This window comes from Mustela nigripes, chromosome 17 (genome assembly GCF_022355385.1).
Source record: "Mustela nigripes isolate SB6536 chromosome 17, MUSNIG.SB6536, whole genome shotgun sequence".
In the NCBI taxonomy this organism is placed as follows: domain Eukaryota; kingdom Metazoa; phylum Chordata; class Mammalia; order Carnivora; family Mustelidae; genus Mustela; species Mustela nigripes.
In genome coordinates, this window is record NC_081573.1 from 33,064,045 (window position 1) to 33,081,423 (window position 17,379).

Here is a 17,379-nt window from a genome sequence, read left to right on the forward strand (position 1 = left end):
AAGGGTCACGAGCCTCAGGATGGAAGTTGGGTAGGAAGGAAACTCCAGCAGACGGGGGAGGGGGGGGGGATCTGCTGAGACCTGGCCTGGTCACCCAGGGCCCTGTGCCAGTTTCAGGAGAAGCAGAGTGACTGAGCCAGAGGTGGAGACGCAGAGCTCCTGCGGCCGGGTGTGCCCACCCGCCCCTAACCTGCTTTCACTGTTGCCCCTCCCAGCTTCTCAGGCAACGCTCTGGGAGACGAAGGTGTGGCCCAGCTGGCTCAGCTCCTCCCAGGGCTGGGAGCTCTGCAGTCCTTGGAGTAAGTAGCCAACTAGACGAAGCCTCTAGGCTTGTCCTCATCCCGAGGGGGGTGTGTGTGTGTGTGTGTGTGTATGTGTGTGTGTCCTTCTGTGTCCAGTCTCATTCCTTCCTGGGGGTTTTGTAAAGACTGAATCAGAAAACACACGTCAATCACCCAGTCCCGTCCCTGGCACATGGGAGGTGCACACAGAGGGTAGTTCACTGTCCCGAGTCTCAGGAAGAGAGACTGGCCTCTGGGACTCAGGGATCCAGCTGCCGATCTAAGGTTGTACTTCTTGAACCTGACTTTGTGGCTCTGCACAGGCTCTCTGGGAGGCCCAGGCCACCTGGGACCATGCGAGCTTGGGTGGGAAGCATTAGCTAACGGTTAGTTAACTACCCAAATGACTGGGAGCCCTTCTGGGCCTGGGTGGCTGGGAGGGGCTGTTGCTAGGCTACAGGCTGGCTGGGGAGGATGTGTACCAGACAGGACGCCCCGGCAGGATGCCCAGTGCAGCTGAGAGCAGAGAGGGGGGAGATGTTCAGTGCAGGCGGGAAAGCCCTGGGAGGTGACCAGTAGCCTCCAGACTTTGCCTGCAACAGATCAGAGTTTCCAGATTCTAGAAGGCCCCTGTGTTTTGGGCTCCCACATATCCTTCTCCTCCTCCTAAGTTCTTCGGGGCTAAAGTGAGAGGAGAGAGCTCGCACCTGTTGGATTCTCTGTGTGACCTTAGGCAAGTTCCATGACCTCTCTGGGCTTCAGGTTCTCAGGGAACACCTAAAGTGGGGGGGGGAGGGGGCGCGTACGCTTGCGCCTATGGATGTGGTAGGGGGCTTTGGTTTTGGCTACAACTTTAGAATGGGTTCTAGCCTGAGGGCCCTGCCTTCTCAGTCTTTCTGGGGGATCTGGGAAAATGGGGTTGCCTCTGTTCCTGTTCCGGCCTGTTTGTGGGCATTGCAGGCAAATTATATGTAGATTGGTGCTTTGGGGCAAATCCCTGTGTGGCCTTCTCAGTACTGAGGAATCATCTGAGCCCCGGCCTGTGAGATCTGTGCTCCCCTACCCATGCCTGTGCCAGAGGAGGGCGGCATTTAACGGCAAATAGAAAACACCCTGACAGCTTGACAGACCCGAAAAAAGGAAAAGCTTTGTCCCTGCCTTTTGAACAGAGGCCTTGCATTTTTATTTTGCACTGGGCCCCACCTTCAGATGGGGAAACTGAGGCACAGCACCGGCCTGAAAGCACTCCCCAGATTCATGCAGACCCAGATAACCAGAGTTCTAATCCCAGCTCTGTTGCCAACATGTCTCATAACCTTGAGCAAGACCTTACCACTTTCTGGGCCTCAATTTTCCCATCTGTACAATGGGGAGTCAGAAGAGGTACCTTCTAGCCGTCTGGGGGTCATCGGGACTCAGGGACAGCCCTCCCTTGCCCTGGGCTCTGACCACAAAGAGGGTGTCTGTGAGTCTCAGGTGAGCTCCATCAACATCTGCCCTGTGATTCTCCAGCCTCAGTGAGAACGGTTTGTCCCTGGATGCGGTGTTCATGTTGACCCCGTGCTTCTCCACTCTGCCTTGGCTCCTTCACTTGGACATCAGGTCAGTGTGGCTCTGGGCCCCCTCCCTGCCCCACTGTGCTTCCTTGTCTGTCCCATTCACAATGTTGCCTCTCAGGGTCCTGCGTGGCACCAGGCCCCGTGAGCATGTGGTAGGTGTCTGCTGAATGAATGAATGGACGATGAATGAAAGTAGCCTCAGGACACTGCTGTCTCTCCAAGTTTGCCATGGGACATGATCCATGATCTCCCTTACTCACGCTCTGGATCCTCCCAGGAGACGTTTATGGAAATCTGTGGCTCCCTGATGGAGGTTGGGTGCCCAAGAACTGGTCCCGGTTTCTGGAGCTGATAAGAACATAGAAGGGAGGCCTCCCAGCCAGGCAGCCTGGGCCAAGCCATGCAGATGAGCCATGGTTTCAGTGGGGTCTGCCCCTTCCCCCAACTTTCTCCTTCCAAGAACGGGAGGTATGGGCACTGACAGATCAAGTTCAAATCCAGGCTCATCACTTAACCTGCTGTGCAGCTTTGAGCAGTCACTGGTCCTCTCTGTGCCCATTTTTCTCATCCTTCAAAGGGGAGTAAGACTATGCCCTTATCTGACAGCCTTATCGTGAGCGTGAAAGGAGGTCCCGGTGGAGGTGTGCTTTGTATGTGCCTCAGTCTGTGTCGTTATGCTTAGTATGTTATACGTTGTTGTATTTGCTGAGAGAGTGGGCCACCATCCAGGCCCTCCGTGGCCAGGCCATCTGGTCTCTCTCAGACAGCTGCGTCCTCTCTGTCTGCAGCTCTGACAGCCAGCGTGTCGTCCTGAGAGGTGACAGAAGAGGCAGGTGAGGAGGGAAAGCTCCGAGGAGGGGAGGATGGGCTCCCCCTCCCCCTGGCCTCCATTTCCTACAGGAGCCCCCTACCCCAACCCCACACTGACCACTGTTGCTCTAGAGTAACCCACTCAGGTCTGGCACCCCTTCTGCAGATGAACCCCTGTGTCCATCAGTTCACAGTAATTGGCTACTTAGCTCTCTCCGGAAAGGAGGCAGGGCAGCTGGGGAGGGAGACACGATGGGGGGGGGGGGGGGGGGGGGGGGGGGCAGAACAGGTGCTCGCTCAGGGCTGCTGAGTGGGAGGGAGGGCGGCCAGCCTCTGCCCCTCGGGACCTCTGCAGACTCCCGACTTCATATGAGTCACCACCCTTCACACTCTGGGTATGGCGTTCGAGAAGCCAAGAACGGTTGGTGCTCTGAAAAAGTTTCCACACCTTTGCAGTAAACAAGGCATCAGTTCTGCACAGATGTTCCCAGCTGCCCCCTAGTGGGGCTGGGCCCCCTGGTCTCTCATGGGAGGTTGGCAGGCCCAGGGGCGGCCTAACGTGGAGCTGGGGAGCCGGGCAGCTGGGCAGAGGGCCTTCCCAGCTAAGGTGTCAGGGGAGGCATTGTCAGACCAGCCGGGCTGACCGAAGCTGGAGTGGCCCAAGGCCAGGGTGGTCTTGCGTCCTGGGCCAGGGTCTCAATTTCTGAGCACTCTCTGGGTTCTCGAAGCCTAGAAAGTGGAAGGCCGGGTATGATCAGAGGGAGGAGGGGTTCTGTCCTGGCCCCCCCCTGACCTAGCCAGGTGCTGCCACCCGGGCAGGTGTAAGCTCCCAACTTTTCTCACTCTGGCATCTGTATAGGGAGGGACTTGATGGTCCCTAGGCCCCCTGCAGCCCTGACCTCTGAGTCTTGTCTTCCCATGTGTGTGTTGCAAACTTTCCTCTCAAAAATGGCCTCCCCACTTCAAGGGATCGATGGACTGGTGGGTCCTTGCCAGACTTCCCAGCTGGAGCCCAGTCCTCGGCCTTTCATCAGCGCTGCGTCCCCAGGAGCCTCTGGTACTGTCTTTACCCACTTCTTTTTGGGGGGGAACCATGATACAGTGAAGAGTTGGGGAGTGAGGAGAGCCTGGGGCCTGGGGCTGGGGGAAGAGAGTTTGAGAGAAGGAAAAGAAAGGGGGCCAGTATGAGGGCTGGTGAGGGGGCTGCTGGGCCCAGTGTTCTCCCCAGAGAAAAGATTCCACACTGTTTTTCAGAAGACCTCCCAGCTCTGCCATGGCCGTGTGACCATGGCTGGGCCCCTCCCCTCTCTGGGCCTTGATTTCCTCACCTAGGAAGAGAGATGCCTCATCTGGGGCCCAAACGGGGTTATCCAGAGGAGAAGTGGGAGGAATGTCCTAGGCAGGTGGGTCAGTCTCGGCAAAGGAAGGCCCTGAAGAGGGAAAGTTTAGCTCTGGAGAGGCACGTCAGTGTGGCTGGCATACACAGGGCCCGTGGAGGCAAGAGAAGCCATGGAAAAGGCCCTTCGCTTTTAGCCTGAGAGTAATAGGGAGCCACAGGGGGATTAAGCGCCTGAGAAGCATGGTCAGATTTGCACAGTTAAAAAATAAGCCACTGGTAAGTGGAAAAGTATTGCAGGGACGCAGGAGCAGAATTGGAGGGTGTTAAAGTGGTCCCAGCAAGTGACAATGGCGGCCCGGACTCTGGCAAGGGCAGTGGGGAGGCGCCGGAATGGAGCAAGGGCAGCTAGGCACTAGGAGGCCTTTACCGTCACTTAGTGGTGGGGATCGGGCTGTAGGGGAGACTCGGGGTGCAGAGCGTGCCCTGCACGGGGACGATCCTACAGCCTGGAGATTGAGAAGGAGGGGTGGAGAGAGAAGGGGAGAGCCCCTGGGGCTGTACACCCTGGGCCCTCTCTGACCCCCTGCCCCTGCCCCCTTTTAGCCTCAGGCAGTGTCAGCTGGAACCCCTGAGCCTCGCCTGCCTCTGTGAGACTCTGAAGAAGTGCCCAGGGCCTCTGGAAGTCAAGTAAGTAAGGGGGAGCACAGTGGGGGCATCTGCCCAGTGACTTGGTTGAGAGTGTACTGGTTAGAGACCGGGTGAGTTCTTCCTGGTCCCCAACCCTTGGAGCCCTACCCTGCCCCTCACCTACCTGTAGCAGGCTCCTCGCGTCCCGTTAGGGCACCCTACCCTTCTACCAGTAGAGGCTGTGCTAGGCCCAGGGCTCCCTCTTCAGCATTTGCTCAACCCGGGGCATCTGGGAGCCCCAGTCTGCTCCCTCTACCCCTGGAGCCTCACCCGGCACCCCCCATGCCTGCCTCCGTAGCTGGAGCATGTCCCTTCTGAGGGCCGCCCCCCAGGGCCTCCCTCTCCTGGTTACCCACTCATCTAGCCCAGAACCCCCAGGGTCTGGGACCAGAGACTCAACCTGGAGTCAGGAGTCCCGGCTCAGCCAGCTTCGGGCTGGGTGACCTTGGGCACATGGTTCTAACTCGGCATGCCTCTGCTTGGTCACCTGTAGAGATGGGCAGCTTTGTCCTCCTTGTTGTCACTTTATCACAATTACCTTACAGGAAAGAAATCCAAGACAAGCCTCCTTCCCCTAAATCAGCCCTTCTCCACATCCAGTCCATGTTGTCACTGGGCCCGTGACCAGTCCCCCCACCTCCTGCCCTGGTCTGGGCACATGATCGGCTTTGGCCTATTCGGAGCTACAGACCCCTCTGTGTTCCCCGGCTGCACTTGACATGGTTTTCCCATGATGACGGTCATTGTTCTTGCTTTCCCGCTCGCATCTCTGGTGCCCTCCTGGCCCTTGCGAGCAGCTCATCTACGGTCACCCAGGGTCCATCCTTCTGTGCCTCTCTCCATGTGCGCGCACACGGGGGCCCGGAACAAAGGGGGTTTTAACATCATTATCAGACATGGGATTTTACCATGTCAGATCTCCGCAGCCAGCTCTTGTCTCAGGACAGTACATCATGACTTCCCTGGAATGTGCAGTCCAGGAACTTTTAAATAAGCGCTTATTTTTGAATAAGTTAAGGCTTGATTTACAGAAAAGTTGCAAAGTTAGTGCAGAGAGTTCCGCTGCCCCTAGCCCCCCGTGGTTAGTATCACCCGTCATGGTCCATTTGTTGCGACTGGGAAGCCAGCCTTGCTTGCTACATTCACCACACTCCAGGCTTTCCTCAGATGTCCCCGGTTTTTCTTCCTAAGACCCTTTCTCTGACCCAGCATCCCGTCCAGGATCCCGCATGGCGTTTAGGCGTCATGTTCTCAGCCTCTCTGGTCTGTGACGGTTTGTCAGTCTTTGTTTTGCATAACTTTGACAGCTTTGAGGCGTACTCAATAGAGAGTTTGCAAAATGGCCCTCCGTGTGGGTGTATCTGATATTTTTCTGATGGGTAAACTGGGGTTCTGGGTCTGGGGGAAGAAGACCGCAGAAGTGCAGTACGCTTCTCGTCCCATCTCAGAGGCGCGTGCTGTCGACTTAGGACTGTTGATGTTGACCTTGACGACCTGCTGATGTTGACCTTGACGGCCTGGCTCAGGAAGTGTTTGTCAGGTTTCCCCACTGTGAAGTTACTTTTTAATTAAAAAAAAACACACACTTCGGGGACGCCTGGGTGGCTCAGTTGGTTAAGCGGCTGCCTTCGGCTCAGGTCATGATCTCAGCGTCCTGGGATCGAGTCCCACATCGGGCTCCTTGCTCGGCAGGGAGCCTGCTTCTCCCTCTGCCTCTGCCTGCCTCTCTGTCTGCCTGTGCTCACTCGCTCTCTCTCCCTCTATCCCTGACAAATAAATAAATAAAATCTTTAAAAAACAAAAAAACAAAAACACACTTCTATTATGTACACTTTGGAGCATATATGAAAGCAGAGAGAGTAGTGGAATGGACCCTCACTTTCCGTCTGCCTTCCTCAGTAATTACCATGCCGTGGCCCCAGCACACACCTGTACACACAGTATTTTGAAGCAAGTCCCAGACACCTCTTAACTTCGTCTGTAGTTATTGTAGTATATGTAGCTCAAAGGTAAGTGCCTTTTTTTGAAAGGTTTTATTTACTTATTTGAGAGAAAGTGAGTTGGAGGAGAGGCAGAGGGACAAAGAACCTGAAGCAGACTCTGGGCTGAACGCAGAGCCCAGAGTGGGGCTTGATCTCACAACCTGAGGTCATGATCTGAGCTGAAGCCAAGAGCTGGCCACTTAACTGACTGAGCCACCCAGGCGCCCCTGTTTATTTTAGTATAACCACAAAACCATTATCAGACCTAAAATATTTGGGGGGGGTCTTTTGTTGCTCTCTCTCTCTCTATCTATATATATACTTTTTATTTAAATTCAAGTAATTAACATAATGTATTACTGGTTTCAGAGGCGGAGGTCAGTGATTCATCCATCTTATGCAACTCCCAGGGCTCATTACATCACGTGCCCTCCTTCATGCCCATTTATTTTTTCATATCTGTGCCTTTTAATATTAACCCTTCATAGTTTAGATGTGCCACAGGCTCCTCAGCCACACCCGTCTAGAGTCTAGATGGACGCCCAGGCCACTTCCAGCAGTGCGGGAGCCAGGGCTGTAGAAAGCGCTTTTCTGTTGTGTAACTGCTAAGCACCTCCTGTATACCAGGCACCGGGCCAGGCCCTGGAGGGGGCACAAGGATACAGCTGGACGTCCCTGCCTGCTGTGGCTCCCCTTCTGCAGCTGGAGGCTTTGTGTCAGCTGCCCCCAGCAGCGCTGGGTGTCTGAGCACAGATGGGGGTCTGAGGGCCCCCCTCCCTCAGCCGTGGCTGGAGAAAGTGGGATAATAGCATGAAAGCACTTTGCTGACTGTACGTACCAGAATATTGTTATCAACATGCTTAATGCTGAACTCCAGTAACCGGATGCTGGGGAAGGGGATGGGAATGCAGCCCCCTCCCCGAATTCTACCACTGCAGGTCTGCTCTGCCTGGGCACTGCTGGCATTCCATGTGAGATGTTGTAATGGGTTAAGTTGCCATTATTGCCTTAAAACAAAAAAGTGTCAAGCCCACACTGACTCAGCCAGAGGTCATGTTACTGTATACTGGGGGACTGGTGGGACAGGAACAGGGACAGCAAAGGGTAGAAGGGGAGAAGGCACAAGAAAGACACAGCTCAAAAGCCTCTGGGAGTGGGGAGGTTGCTCCAGACCCCTGCAGCAGCTCTATACGTCGCAGAGTGCTTAGACACTCTACTGGTCCCGGGTCTGCAGCCCAAGCAGACCCCAAAGGGTGGATGTCTGCAGTTTCTCCCAAGTGGGCTGCGTTCTGACAGATTATCCTGACAAGCGATCCGCTGGTTGGTCTGGTTTTGACGGACAACCCGAGACCCCAGCTAACCTGCACCTCAGCCCCTTTGCTGACCGGCTGTGGGCCGAGTGGCCGCCATTGATCTCACCGTGGGTCAAGGTGTCGTGCTCTTCCTAACAAGTGTCTTCTGCACAGCGCCCATCTCCAGGGCCCTCCAGATAATGCTCCCGTGAGTCCGTGACATTCGGGGAAAAGTATTAAGAGTTCCCTGGGAAAGTCACAATGCCCAGCAGCGTACTGAAACTCTGAGACGTCCTGCTGCAAAGGAAAACAATTTCGTTTGGCTTAACCAGCACTTTCCAGACTTGTGTGACCTTCGTTTTCCTCCAGCCTCAATGATAACGCAAGGGCCCGGCGTTTGGAGGGAGCGTGCTGGACAGCTCCTGTCCAGAGGGCTCTGGCTGCGAGGGTGCACTCCTAGCTTTTCCCAAGCCTCCCCCGCCTCATTCGGATGCTTTGTTTCACAGATTGTCCTGTGAGGTCCTGAGTGACCAGAGCCTGGAGACCCTGCTGCACCACCTAGCCCGGCTCCCCCAGCTCAGCCTGCTGCAGTAAGACTGCTTCCCCCATCTCCCTGTGCTAGGCTGAAGGTCTTAGCTTGCAAAGCCGTCCTCTCCTTTCCCGCCACTCGTTTTTCTTGGGCTTTTATTTTATCTGGGAGCTCTTCCCTAATACCTTACTCACCTTGGGGGGGGGGGTGGGGGGGGTGCTATGTGATCAGTTTCCTCATCTGTGAAATGGGACTCCTGTTCCCCAACCTCTCCCCCAGGGCTGGGGCTCCAACAAGACAGGTGTTCTCCGGGCACGTCGAGGAACGGAGGGGCTATGGCAAATGGGCTGTCGTACTTCTCACCCATGGAAAGGTCACCAGCTCCTCGAAAGGGACTTGACAGATGTAGGTGGTGTCTGTGTCACACGCCAGTTTTTAAAGGTCACCGTCTAACTCCGCCAAAGGGGAACTGAAGCAGCATCCTCCAAAGTATTTAAAACTCCACTTTCTAATTTCAGCGCAGACTGGTTAGAATTTAAAAAGGATTTACTTTAAATACTCTTCCAGCAGGGGGAAAGCAGCTGCAGCTGGGATGGAAAAACACAACGGGAAATTAAATCATACCGTTAATAACAGCAACATAAGTACTAAGGCTAAGGCTCTCTGGGACGCCCGAGGCAGCTCACTTCGCAGCCGGGATCTTGCTTGTCCCCGAGTCTTACTGGGCAGGGACGGAGGAGCCGTGGGACATTCCAGAAGTGGGCAGATGTGGCAGAGCTCGCGTCCACGCACGGCCCCCACAACGGGAGGGGCTCCTTTGAACATACAAAGTGGCAGGCTAACATGACCAGGTGGGAAGCCCCGGACCAGCGAAGGACTTCTCCGTGCTCCTAAATCTCTTCTGTCTTTGGAATGAGGTGGCCAGCCTGCCCCTCACTCGGGCTCATGCTTTGTACTACTCAATCCATACACTGTTTGGAGGGCTGGAGACACAGCTAGGCAGGGGGAGAAAAGAGTAAGTCCTCATCGTCTTGGAGCTCACCTTGTAATAGAGGTAGCTGGACCATAAGCAAGTAAGACGAATTCAGATAAGGTATCACGAATTCAGTGATAAGGTATTTGTCTAGGTGATGTGGAAAAGGGTGCCTGCAAAGGTGAGGGCAGCAGGGAATGCCTCTGAGGAGGGATGCTAAGGTTCGACCCAAAGGACGAAAGGGATCCAGTCTTGTGAAGAGCAGGGAACAGCATTTCAAACAGAGGGAAGAGCATGCAGGAGGCCCTGAGGCATGATTAAACTTGGTAATCTAAAGGAACAGCCAGAAGGGCACTATGGCAGGAGGGGAGGTAGAGAGAGGGACCTGGGCAGGGTCACACATGGCCTGGGAACCATGGGGAGGAGTTTGGGATTTTTGTCCAAGGGGACTTGAAGGACTAGAGGTGTGATGTGTGTTTTCTTTTTCTTTTTTTAAAAGATTTTATTTATTTGTCACAGAGAGAGAGCACGCATGAGCAGGGGGAGTGGCAGGCAGAAGGAGAGGGAGAAGCAGGCTTGATCCCAGACCCTGGGATCATGACCTAAGCCAAACAAAGGCAAACGCTTAACCGACGAAGCCACCCAGGCACTCCTGTGATGTGTGTTTTCAAAAGCTCAGTGTAGGGGCTCCTGAGTGGCTCAGTTCGTTAAGCATCTGCCTTCACCTCAGATTGTGATCCCAAGGTCCTGGGATCGAGCCCCATGTCTGGCTCCCTGCTCTGTGGGGAGCCTGCTTCTCCCTTTCCCTCTGCCTGCTGCTCCCCCTGCTTGCATTCTTTCTCTGTGTCAAATAAATAAATAAAATCTTAAAAAAAAAAAATAAAGAAAAGAAAAGCTCAGTCAGGGTGCTGGGTAGAGAACAGGTTGGGGGACAAGGGTGGAAATGAGAGCAGGGAAGAGGCTGTGTAAGGTTGGAGATGGTGGGTCCGGGATTGGTGGGGCTGGGGCGGAAGCAGGTCGATCCAGGATGCATCTTGAGAGTAGAACAGACAAGACAAGCAGAGGCGGGTTTATGGGGCGAGGGAAGTAGAAAGGCCAAGGACGCCTCCAAGGGCAAGACGGAGCCATCTCACTTTCACTAAAACAGTGGTTCCCAGCTGGGGGGACTTTGCTTCCCAGAAATACATGGCCATGGAGACATTTTCAGTTGTCGCGGCAGTGGGAAGTGGACAGGGACAGGGAGAATTACGGAAGAGTTCAGTGTGTAGAGGTCTGCTGTACCGCTGAACACCCTACTGGACAGCCCCAACAACGAGTTATCTAGCCCCAAATCTGATAGATAACTAGCCCTGGATTTGGGGTTGAGAAACTGCTCCAAGGGCCTAAAGCTTCCCGCACCCCGTCAGGAGGACTGGGCTGTTAAGTCTGTACTTGAGGCCAGAAACAATATAATCATAAAACAAGCATGGGTATCCCTCTAGGCAGTACAGCAACTTGATGTAATTAAGTCTTCACGACACCCTAGAGGAAGGTATCCCACAGGTAGTCCTGTTTTCTGGGTAAGGAAACTGAGGCTCAGAGAGGTTAAGTGACTCTTCCAAGGACACACAGCCGGTAAGCAGAACTGGAGCTCAAAGCCAGGTCTACTCGACTTGAAGTCTCTATTTGTTCCCCTTGAGTCCCTGCCCGCCTTCTTACTGCCTCGCTGACCTCCCTTTGCTTCCCCTTCGGCCCATCCAGGCTACTTGCCCACTCTTGGCTTGGCTCCAACTTGCCTACATAAGGCCCCGCTCCTTTCCTTCTCAGGCTAAGCCAGACGAGGCTGTCCCCGAAGAGCCCCCTCCTGCTGGCCGACTTCTTCAGCCTGTGCCCACGGGTTCAGAAGGTGGATCTCAGGTGGGCATCACCCTAGGACAACCGGCTCTAGCCTTGGAGGGTTGTGCCCTGTCTGGTGGGTGGAAGGGTGTCAGGTGGAGGAGGTAGGACCCAAGTCAGGGGCATGGCTTCTGCAGGAAGGGGCGCCTGCCCCCGGGGGCATCCTGAGGCTGTGGCCAAGGGCGGCTGACTCAGGTGCTTTCTGCTCCAGGTCCCTGTGTCACGTGACCCTGCACTTCAGGTCCAGCGAGGAGCCGGAAGGCAAATGCTGTGGGTAAGTCCCTGAAACCATGCCCAGGCAGCTGGTAGGTACTGGGGACAAGTAGACCCGCCTCTTGGATGCCTAGAGCAGAGTACAGCTTGCCTCCCATGGGCCATTTCCTTGAAAGGACCCAGTAGGGAGCCTTGTTTCCTTCAACACAAAGAAGCAGAGGTCCAGAGAGGGCTGGGCTTTTGGCAAAGGCACATAAGGAGGACCTGTCAGACTAGGCCAGAGCTCACCGGCCTGGTCCAAGGAAAATGACTTTGTAACAGGCCGACTGGGCTTTAATCCCAGCTCCACGGGGCCTGGCCCCTTGCACGAGCTCCTTAACCTCTGTGTTCCGCGGCTTCCACAGCAGAAGAGGGAGCCAGCATATCGAAGGCTGTTTGCAAGGATTAACCGAGACGATGTGTAAAGCAGGTCTCACTCCCAGACACGGGAGTCCCTGCACAGCTGCCTCCTGGACCCGTGCTCCATGGCTGCCTGAGGTACTGCCTCAGAGGCAGGATAATGGGGCAGAGGGCAACCTTCACCTGCAGAGATGATGTTTCTGGGAGCCGATGCTGCTGGCTTGCCGAGAGGCCTCGGACCAGACCCTTTTCTCGTCGGCCTCAGCCTCCTCAGCTGTGAAGTCACAATAAATAGGAGAATCAAGATATGTTGAATATCTGCAGGATGCCATTCTAGAGCCTTCTGCTTGTTGTGTCCCATATGCCTCACGGCTGTAATCCCACAGTAGGAAGGGGGCCATTGGGACTCTGAACCCTGGCCATTCCACTGTGCTCCTCAGCCCAGGGCAGACAGACTTTTCCCCGTAAAGGTTAGATTGGAAGGAGTTTGTGGTTTTTCAGGCCACACGATCTGACAGCCACCCAACCCCACCATTGTAGCTTGAAAGCGGTGCAGACAGTAGGTAAAGTGATGCCCCCACACCCCCCGTGCTGGTAAGACACGTTTATAGACATGGAGACTGACATTTCGTGTGTTGTGCGTGTGTCAGAAAGTCGCCTTCTTCTGATTTTTTTTTTCTCCACCGTTTGAAAAATGGAAAAATTTATTCTTAGCTTGCAAAAACCAGGCGGCCCTGGGCCGTAGTTTCCCACCTCCTGCCCGAGGCCAATGCTACCCCTGAATTGTTTCTAGAATGCCTGAATTGTTTCTAAGCCCACAGTTTCCAAAATGCAAGACAGAGACCAGGATGAGAGGATTTTTCAGGAGGTTGGGCACAAGTATGGTAGTACAACATAACCCGAGTCCCTTCGTGAGGTCATTATTCCCGTTTTGATTCTCAATTTGATTAAGGCCAAGAGGAAGTCTGGGTGGGGGGTTGGCCTGACTTCAGCACGGTTCTAACACTTCCTGGGTCCCGTTCTTAATCAAGGGGGAGAGCCGTCAGCCAGAACATTCTGGCTCAAATTTAAGGATGATATTTGGCTCTCATTTCACGTGTCCCTGTGGTTTGTTTGCGGCATCCATGTCCCTTTTCCAACTGAGCGAATGATATGAGGTTTCCTTTTGCAATAAATGCATCCAGTGAAAAGAATGAGCTGATTTAAAAATAGGAAGTAAATAATAGTATAATAAGGAATTTGGGAATGGGAGACAATCAAGAAGGAGAGAAACAGCAATTAAAAATTTGAGATACTGGGACGCCTGGGTGGCTCAATGGGTTAAGCCACTGCCTTCAGCTCAGGTCATGATCTCAGGGTCCTGGGATCGAGCCCTGCATCGGGTTCTCTGCTCAGCAGGGAGCCTGCTTCCCCCTCTCTCTCTGCCTGCCTCTCTGCCTACTTGTGATCTCTCTTTCTGTCAAATAAATAAATAAATCTTTAAAAAAATTTCAAGATACTGATTTTAGATACTTTCTGATTTTAAGATTCTTCTTCTTTTTCCCTGTTTTTTGGGGGGTTTTTTTGTTTTTTTTTTTTTTTTTTAGTTGTTAGCTGGTGACGATAGGTCCTTCTTTTACCTGACTGTATAGTCTTAATTTAGACCTTCCAAAGGCAGATCTACTGTTACTTTTTGTGTGGCTATTTATTCATTTTTATTAGAGTAGAGGTGGCCTTCAACATTGTGTTAGTTGCAGGTGTACAACCTAATGGTTGGACAGCTCTGTGCGTTAGGCATTGTTCACCGTGATGGGGACAGTCGCCGTCTGTCACTGTACAATGTTATTACAGTATCGCTGACTATATTCACTCTGCTCTACTTTTCATCTTGTGCTTTACATCATCCCCTTGACGTATTTTGTAACTGGAAGTTGGTATCTCTGAATCCCCTTCACCTCAATTCCAATGGCAAAGGCAAGAGCAGACATCACACTTCGTCTCTCCCTCCCCACCTCGCATGTCTGTTCATTAACGTGACCCCCAGGTCTGGAGCTGTCCAACTTGAGCTTGAATCAACCACGGAGAGATCCTTGGCCCTACGGTTTCTGATTCAGTAGTCTGGGCCCAGTTCTAGAATAGAATTTGCATCTGAAAGAGTTCCCAAGTGATGCGGGGGTGCGGCTGGGAGTCCCTGTCTGAGAACCACCTCCCCAGAAGGAGCCCAGGGGGGCGAGGTGGGATCTGCTGTGCCCAAGGGGAAAGTGGTGGAGGACAGAGAGTTCCAGAGAATCCAGCCTTGGCTGAGGTCCCATGGGAGCTGGAGGCCACACCCAGGACAAGCCCGGGCGTGGGCAGAGCGGGTTTGAGTGGCTCAGCGCCACCCCCACCCCTGGGCTTGCTGCCCCTCTTCCAGCAGGTTCACGGGCTGTGGCCTCAGTCAAGAGCACGTGGAGCCACTGTGTTGGTTGCTGAGCAAATGTGAAGACCTCAACGAGCTGGAGTAAGTTGGGGCATGGGAGGAGGGAGAGGAGCACGGGAGCACATGCCTGGGAGGCACTGGAGGGGGGGGGTAGGTGTGTGTGAGCATGCGTGTGCGTGTGTGCAGGTCCTCAGCACCTGATGGGGGCAGTGCAGAGCTGTTGTGTCCCCTGGCGATCGTTCTGGGGTGCTGGCACTGACGGTGTGGTGGGGGTGGGCATGGTGGTCTCCATTCACGGTGATGGGGACTGCGGAGAACGGTCTCTGGCTGGAGGGCCAGAGGCTGACGACCTCTTCTTCTTGCCTCTTGCAGCCTCTCAGCCAACATGCTGGGTGATGACGGGCTCAGGTGCCTCCTGGAATGTCTGCCTCAGTTGCCTGTCTCCGGTTCGCTTGAGTAAGTGAAGAGCAGCCTGGGGGACAGCCGGGAGGAAGACCCCCACCCCCACGCTAGGCAGAGCCCCCACCAGACATCCAGGAGAGGCTGTGACTACAGCATGGTGACCCAGGCTGACTTTGGGATGGGGAAGTGACAGTGGCTAACCCGCAGACCCAGGGTCTCAGCTGTCCTGGCTTCTACTCCCTCCTGTCCCTGAAGCCCCTCTGACTAAATCTGCAGGACACAGATTTGGAGATGTCCCCACAGCAGGGAGGGTCCCTGGGAAGTCACCATAGTCTCAGCCGATCTCCCAGGTGATCTGGGAGACTAGCGACCAGAGCCCAGATACAGCAGGTTGCTAGGCAACTGAGCTTTGGACTCTGGGTGTCCCTGAGCCCCTGAGCTGTCAGCCTGGCCCCGCCAAGCCTGTGTCAGCCCCAGTGGGTTCAGCTCCTGAGGACACAGGGCCCGGTGCCCATCCTGCCCATGTGGGGAGAGTGCCCTCTGGCCTCGCTCTGGACCGCAGTGTCTGCTCCTGGAGAGTGGACGCTAGGACATTGAGGACTGTCCTCCCAGAGATGACAACCAGAGGAGAGGAGAGAAGGGGGACTGGGCAGGGCTGCCCTGAGGTGCTGCCTCTACCCACCACTCATCCCGAACCTCATTTCTCTTCCAGCCTGAGTCACAACAGCATCTCCCTAGAAAGTGTCCTGGGCCTGGTGAAGATTCTCCCCTCCTGCCCACGCGTCCAGGAGGCCTCTGTGAAGTAAGACACTGGTGCCACTGCTCACACCGGGAAGAAGCAAGACTGCCGTGCTTAGCAGTCCTCTGTCTGTGTGACTTGGGGCAACTTGCAGCCCTCTCTGAGTCTCAGGGTTCCCTGAATGGAGGACCATGGTTTTTATCCTCTGAGGCCTAGGTGACGTGGGGACCGGGGAGGTCACCGAGTGGGAAAGGCCAGGATTCAGTGTCCTCACAGAATGAGTTGGGGGGGTCTCCTGTGGTCTCGCCTTCTGGGGCTTCCACCTGCTTTTGTCCCATGGGCCCAGCCCCCTTCCCTCCTGCACCCCCTGGTGTCTAGGGCTCTGGAGTCTGGGCTTCCGGCTTCCCCACACCCTTCTCTCCACAGCCTGGGCTCTGAGCAGAGCTTCTGGATCCACTTCTCCAGACAGGAGAAGGCCAGGAAGACCCTGAGGTAAGTCCTGGTCTGGAGTGTGGGACCAAGGGGAGGGAGTGGGGAAGAGGAGGCTGACCCTGAGGCAGCTCTATTATTTGCCAGCTGTGTGACCTCGAACAAGTGACTTAACTTCTCTGTTTCAGTTCTTCATCTGTAAAAGGGTAATAATAGTTAAGACCTGGCCCTTAGTGTTATTACGAGGCTTAAAGGAGTCGATACGTACAAAGGGTCTGGCAAGGGCCTGGCTCACTTGAGCCCTGTGTCAGTTGCTGGGAGCCTGGGGTGTTCTCTCTCTCAGCCTAACCACCACCGCCTTGGGTCACTTCCTCTGTATGTCTTTCTTCCTCTGTGATCATGGCCTCTGAACTGGGCCCCTGCCTCTGGCCAGGCCTCCTCCAGTCCCTTCACTTCATGGCACCCAGAGGGATCTTCCCAGAACACTTGGGACGGTGTCACTCCAGAGTGCTAAGCCCTGCCGTGGCTCCTCATTGCCGCCAGGATCACGTTCAGATTCCTTATCTCGGTCTAGCTTGGTCTCCTCTCCCTCAGTCTGATCTGGGTGCCACTTCCCATCATGGTCCTCCTCACCGCCCCCAACATTGTACACAGATACACCACACCACACCCCACCACACACGTAATGCACACACTCCACATGCATGTACACAACTCACACACGCCCACACACCGTACAGACACACGCCACCCATACATGCCCACACATCCATGGAACACACACATACACACCCACAACACACCCATAACACACATGCACACACATAATCAGCCCAAGGGACCTTCACTCCTTACTCAGTGAACATACACTGCCCGATGAAGCTTCCCTCCTGCCCAGCATTCAGCCCGACGCTCTCTTCCTTGTAGTTGCCAAGATAAACGTCTCCCAGTCCTTTCCTGTCCAGCTGAAATGTCAGCCTCTTGGAAGTCCCCAGGTGTCCCTGTCCCATGACCATGACCGGCCCTGTGAGGCCCGTCTGCAGGCCACCCAGGGCTACGGTGCCAGGAGTGTGGGGCCCCAGCAGGAATCCCAGGCCTCGTCCCTCCCAGGGAGCCTGCAGTAAAGGGGTACGGGGGAGGACGGCCGTGGCGGAGGTTTGGGCCTAGGGTCAGGCTGACGTGGACCGAAACAGGATTCCGCCCATAAATGACATGGTTGGAATCGCATGAGATGCTGTGTATAAGGCAAGCTCCTCCAGTTACCCAGACGCTGGCCCAGGGCCTGGTAGCATGGAGTGCGGGCTCAATAAGGGACACACCTGCCCTTTCTTGGCAGTGGGCGGGGTGATCTCTCTCAAGAGATATCTCTCAAGAGAGCCGGAGCTGCATCATGGGCCTGTTCTCAGGTCCTGATTCCAAGCCTTTGTCCTCTGTGTGGGGCACCCCGCCGGCCCTAGGGGAGATGGGAAGAG

General features: G+C 54.8%; 1 protein-coding gene across 12 annotated transcripts in view; it reads left to right on the plus strand.

Moving 5' to 3' along the window:
- NLRC5 (NLR family CARD domain containing 5) overlaps positions 1-17,379 on the plus strand; it is an 84,927-nt gene that overhangs the window by 49,924 nt on the left and 17,624 nt on the right. For 9 of the 12 annotated variants that reach the window (XM_059383269.1, XM_059383279.1, XM_059383268.1 and 6 more), the window contains 12 exons: positions 216-299; positions 1,794-1,883; positions 2,629-2,673; positions 3,618-3,707; positions 4,593-4,676; positions 8,457-8,540; positions 11,259-11,348; positions 11,539-11,601; positions 14,332-14,418; positions 14,710-14,793; positions 15,452-15,541; positions 15,905-15,970. In XM_059383269.1, the coding sequence (XP_059239252.1) occupies positions 216-299; positions 1,794-1,883; positions 2,629-2,673; positions 3,618-3,707; positions 4,593-4,676; positions 8,457-8,540; positions 11,259-11,348; positions 11,539-11,601; positions 14,332-14,418; positions 14,710-14,793; positions 15,452-15,541; positions 15,905-15,970 (957 nt within the window). The remainder of the gene's footprint in view (positions 1-215; positions 300-1,793; positions 1,884-2,628; positions 2,674-3,617; positions 3,708-4,592; positions 4,677-8,456; positions 8,541-11,258; positions 11,349-11,538; positions 11,602-14,331; positions 14,419-14,709; positions 14,794-15,451; positions 15,542-15,904; positions 15,971-17,379) is intronic. The other 3 variants (XM_059383272.1, XM_059383276.1, XM_059383278.1) reach the window with 1 other exon arrangement.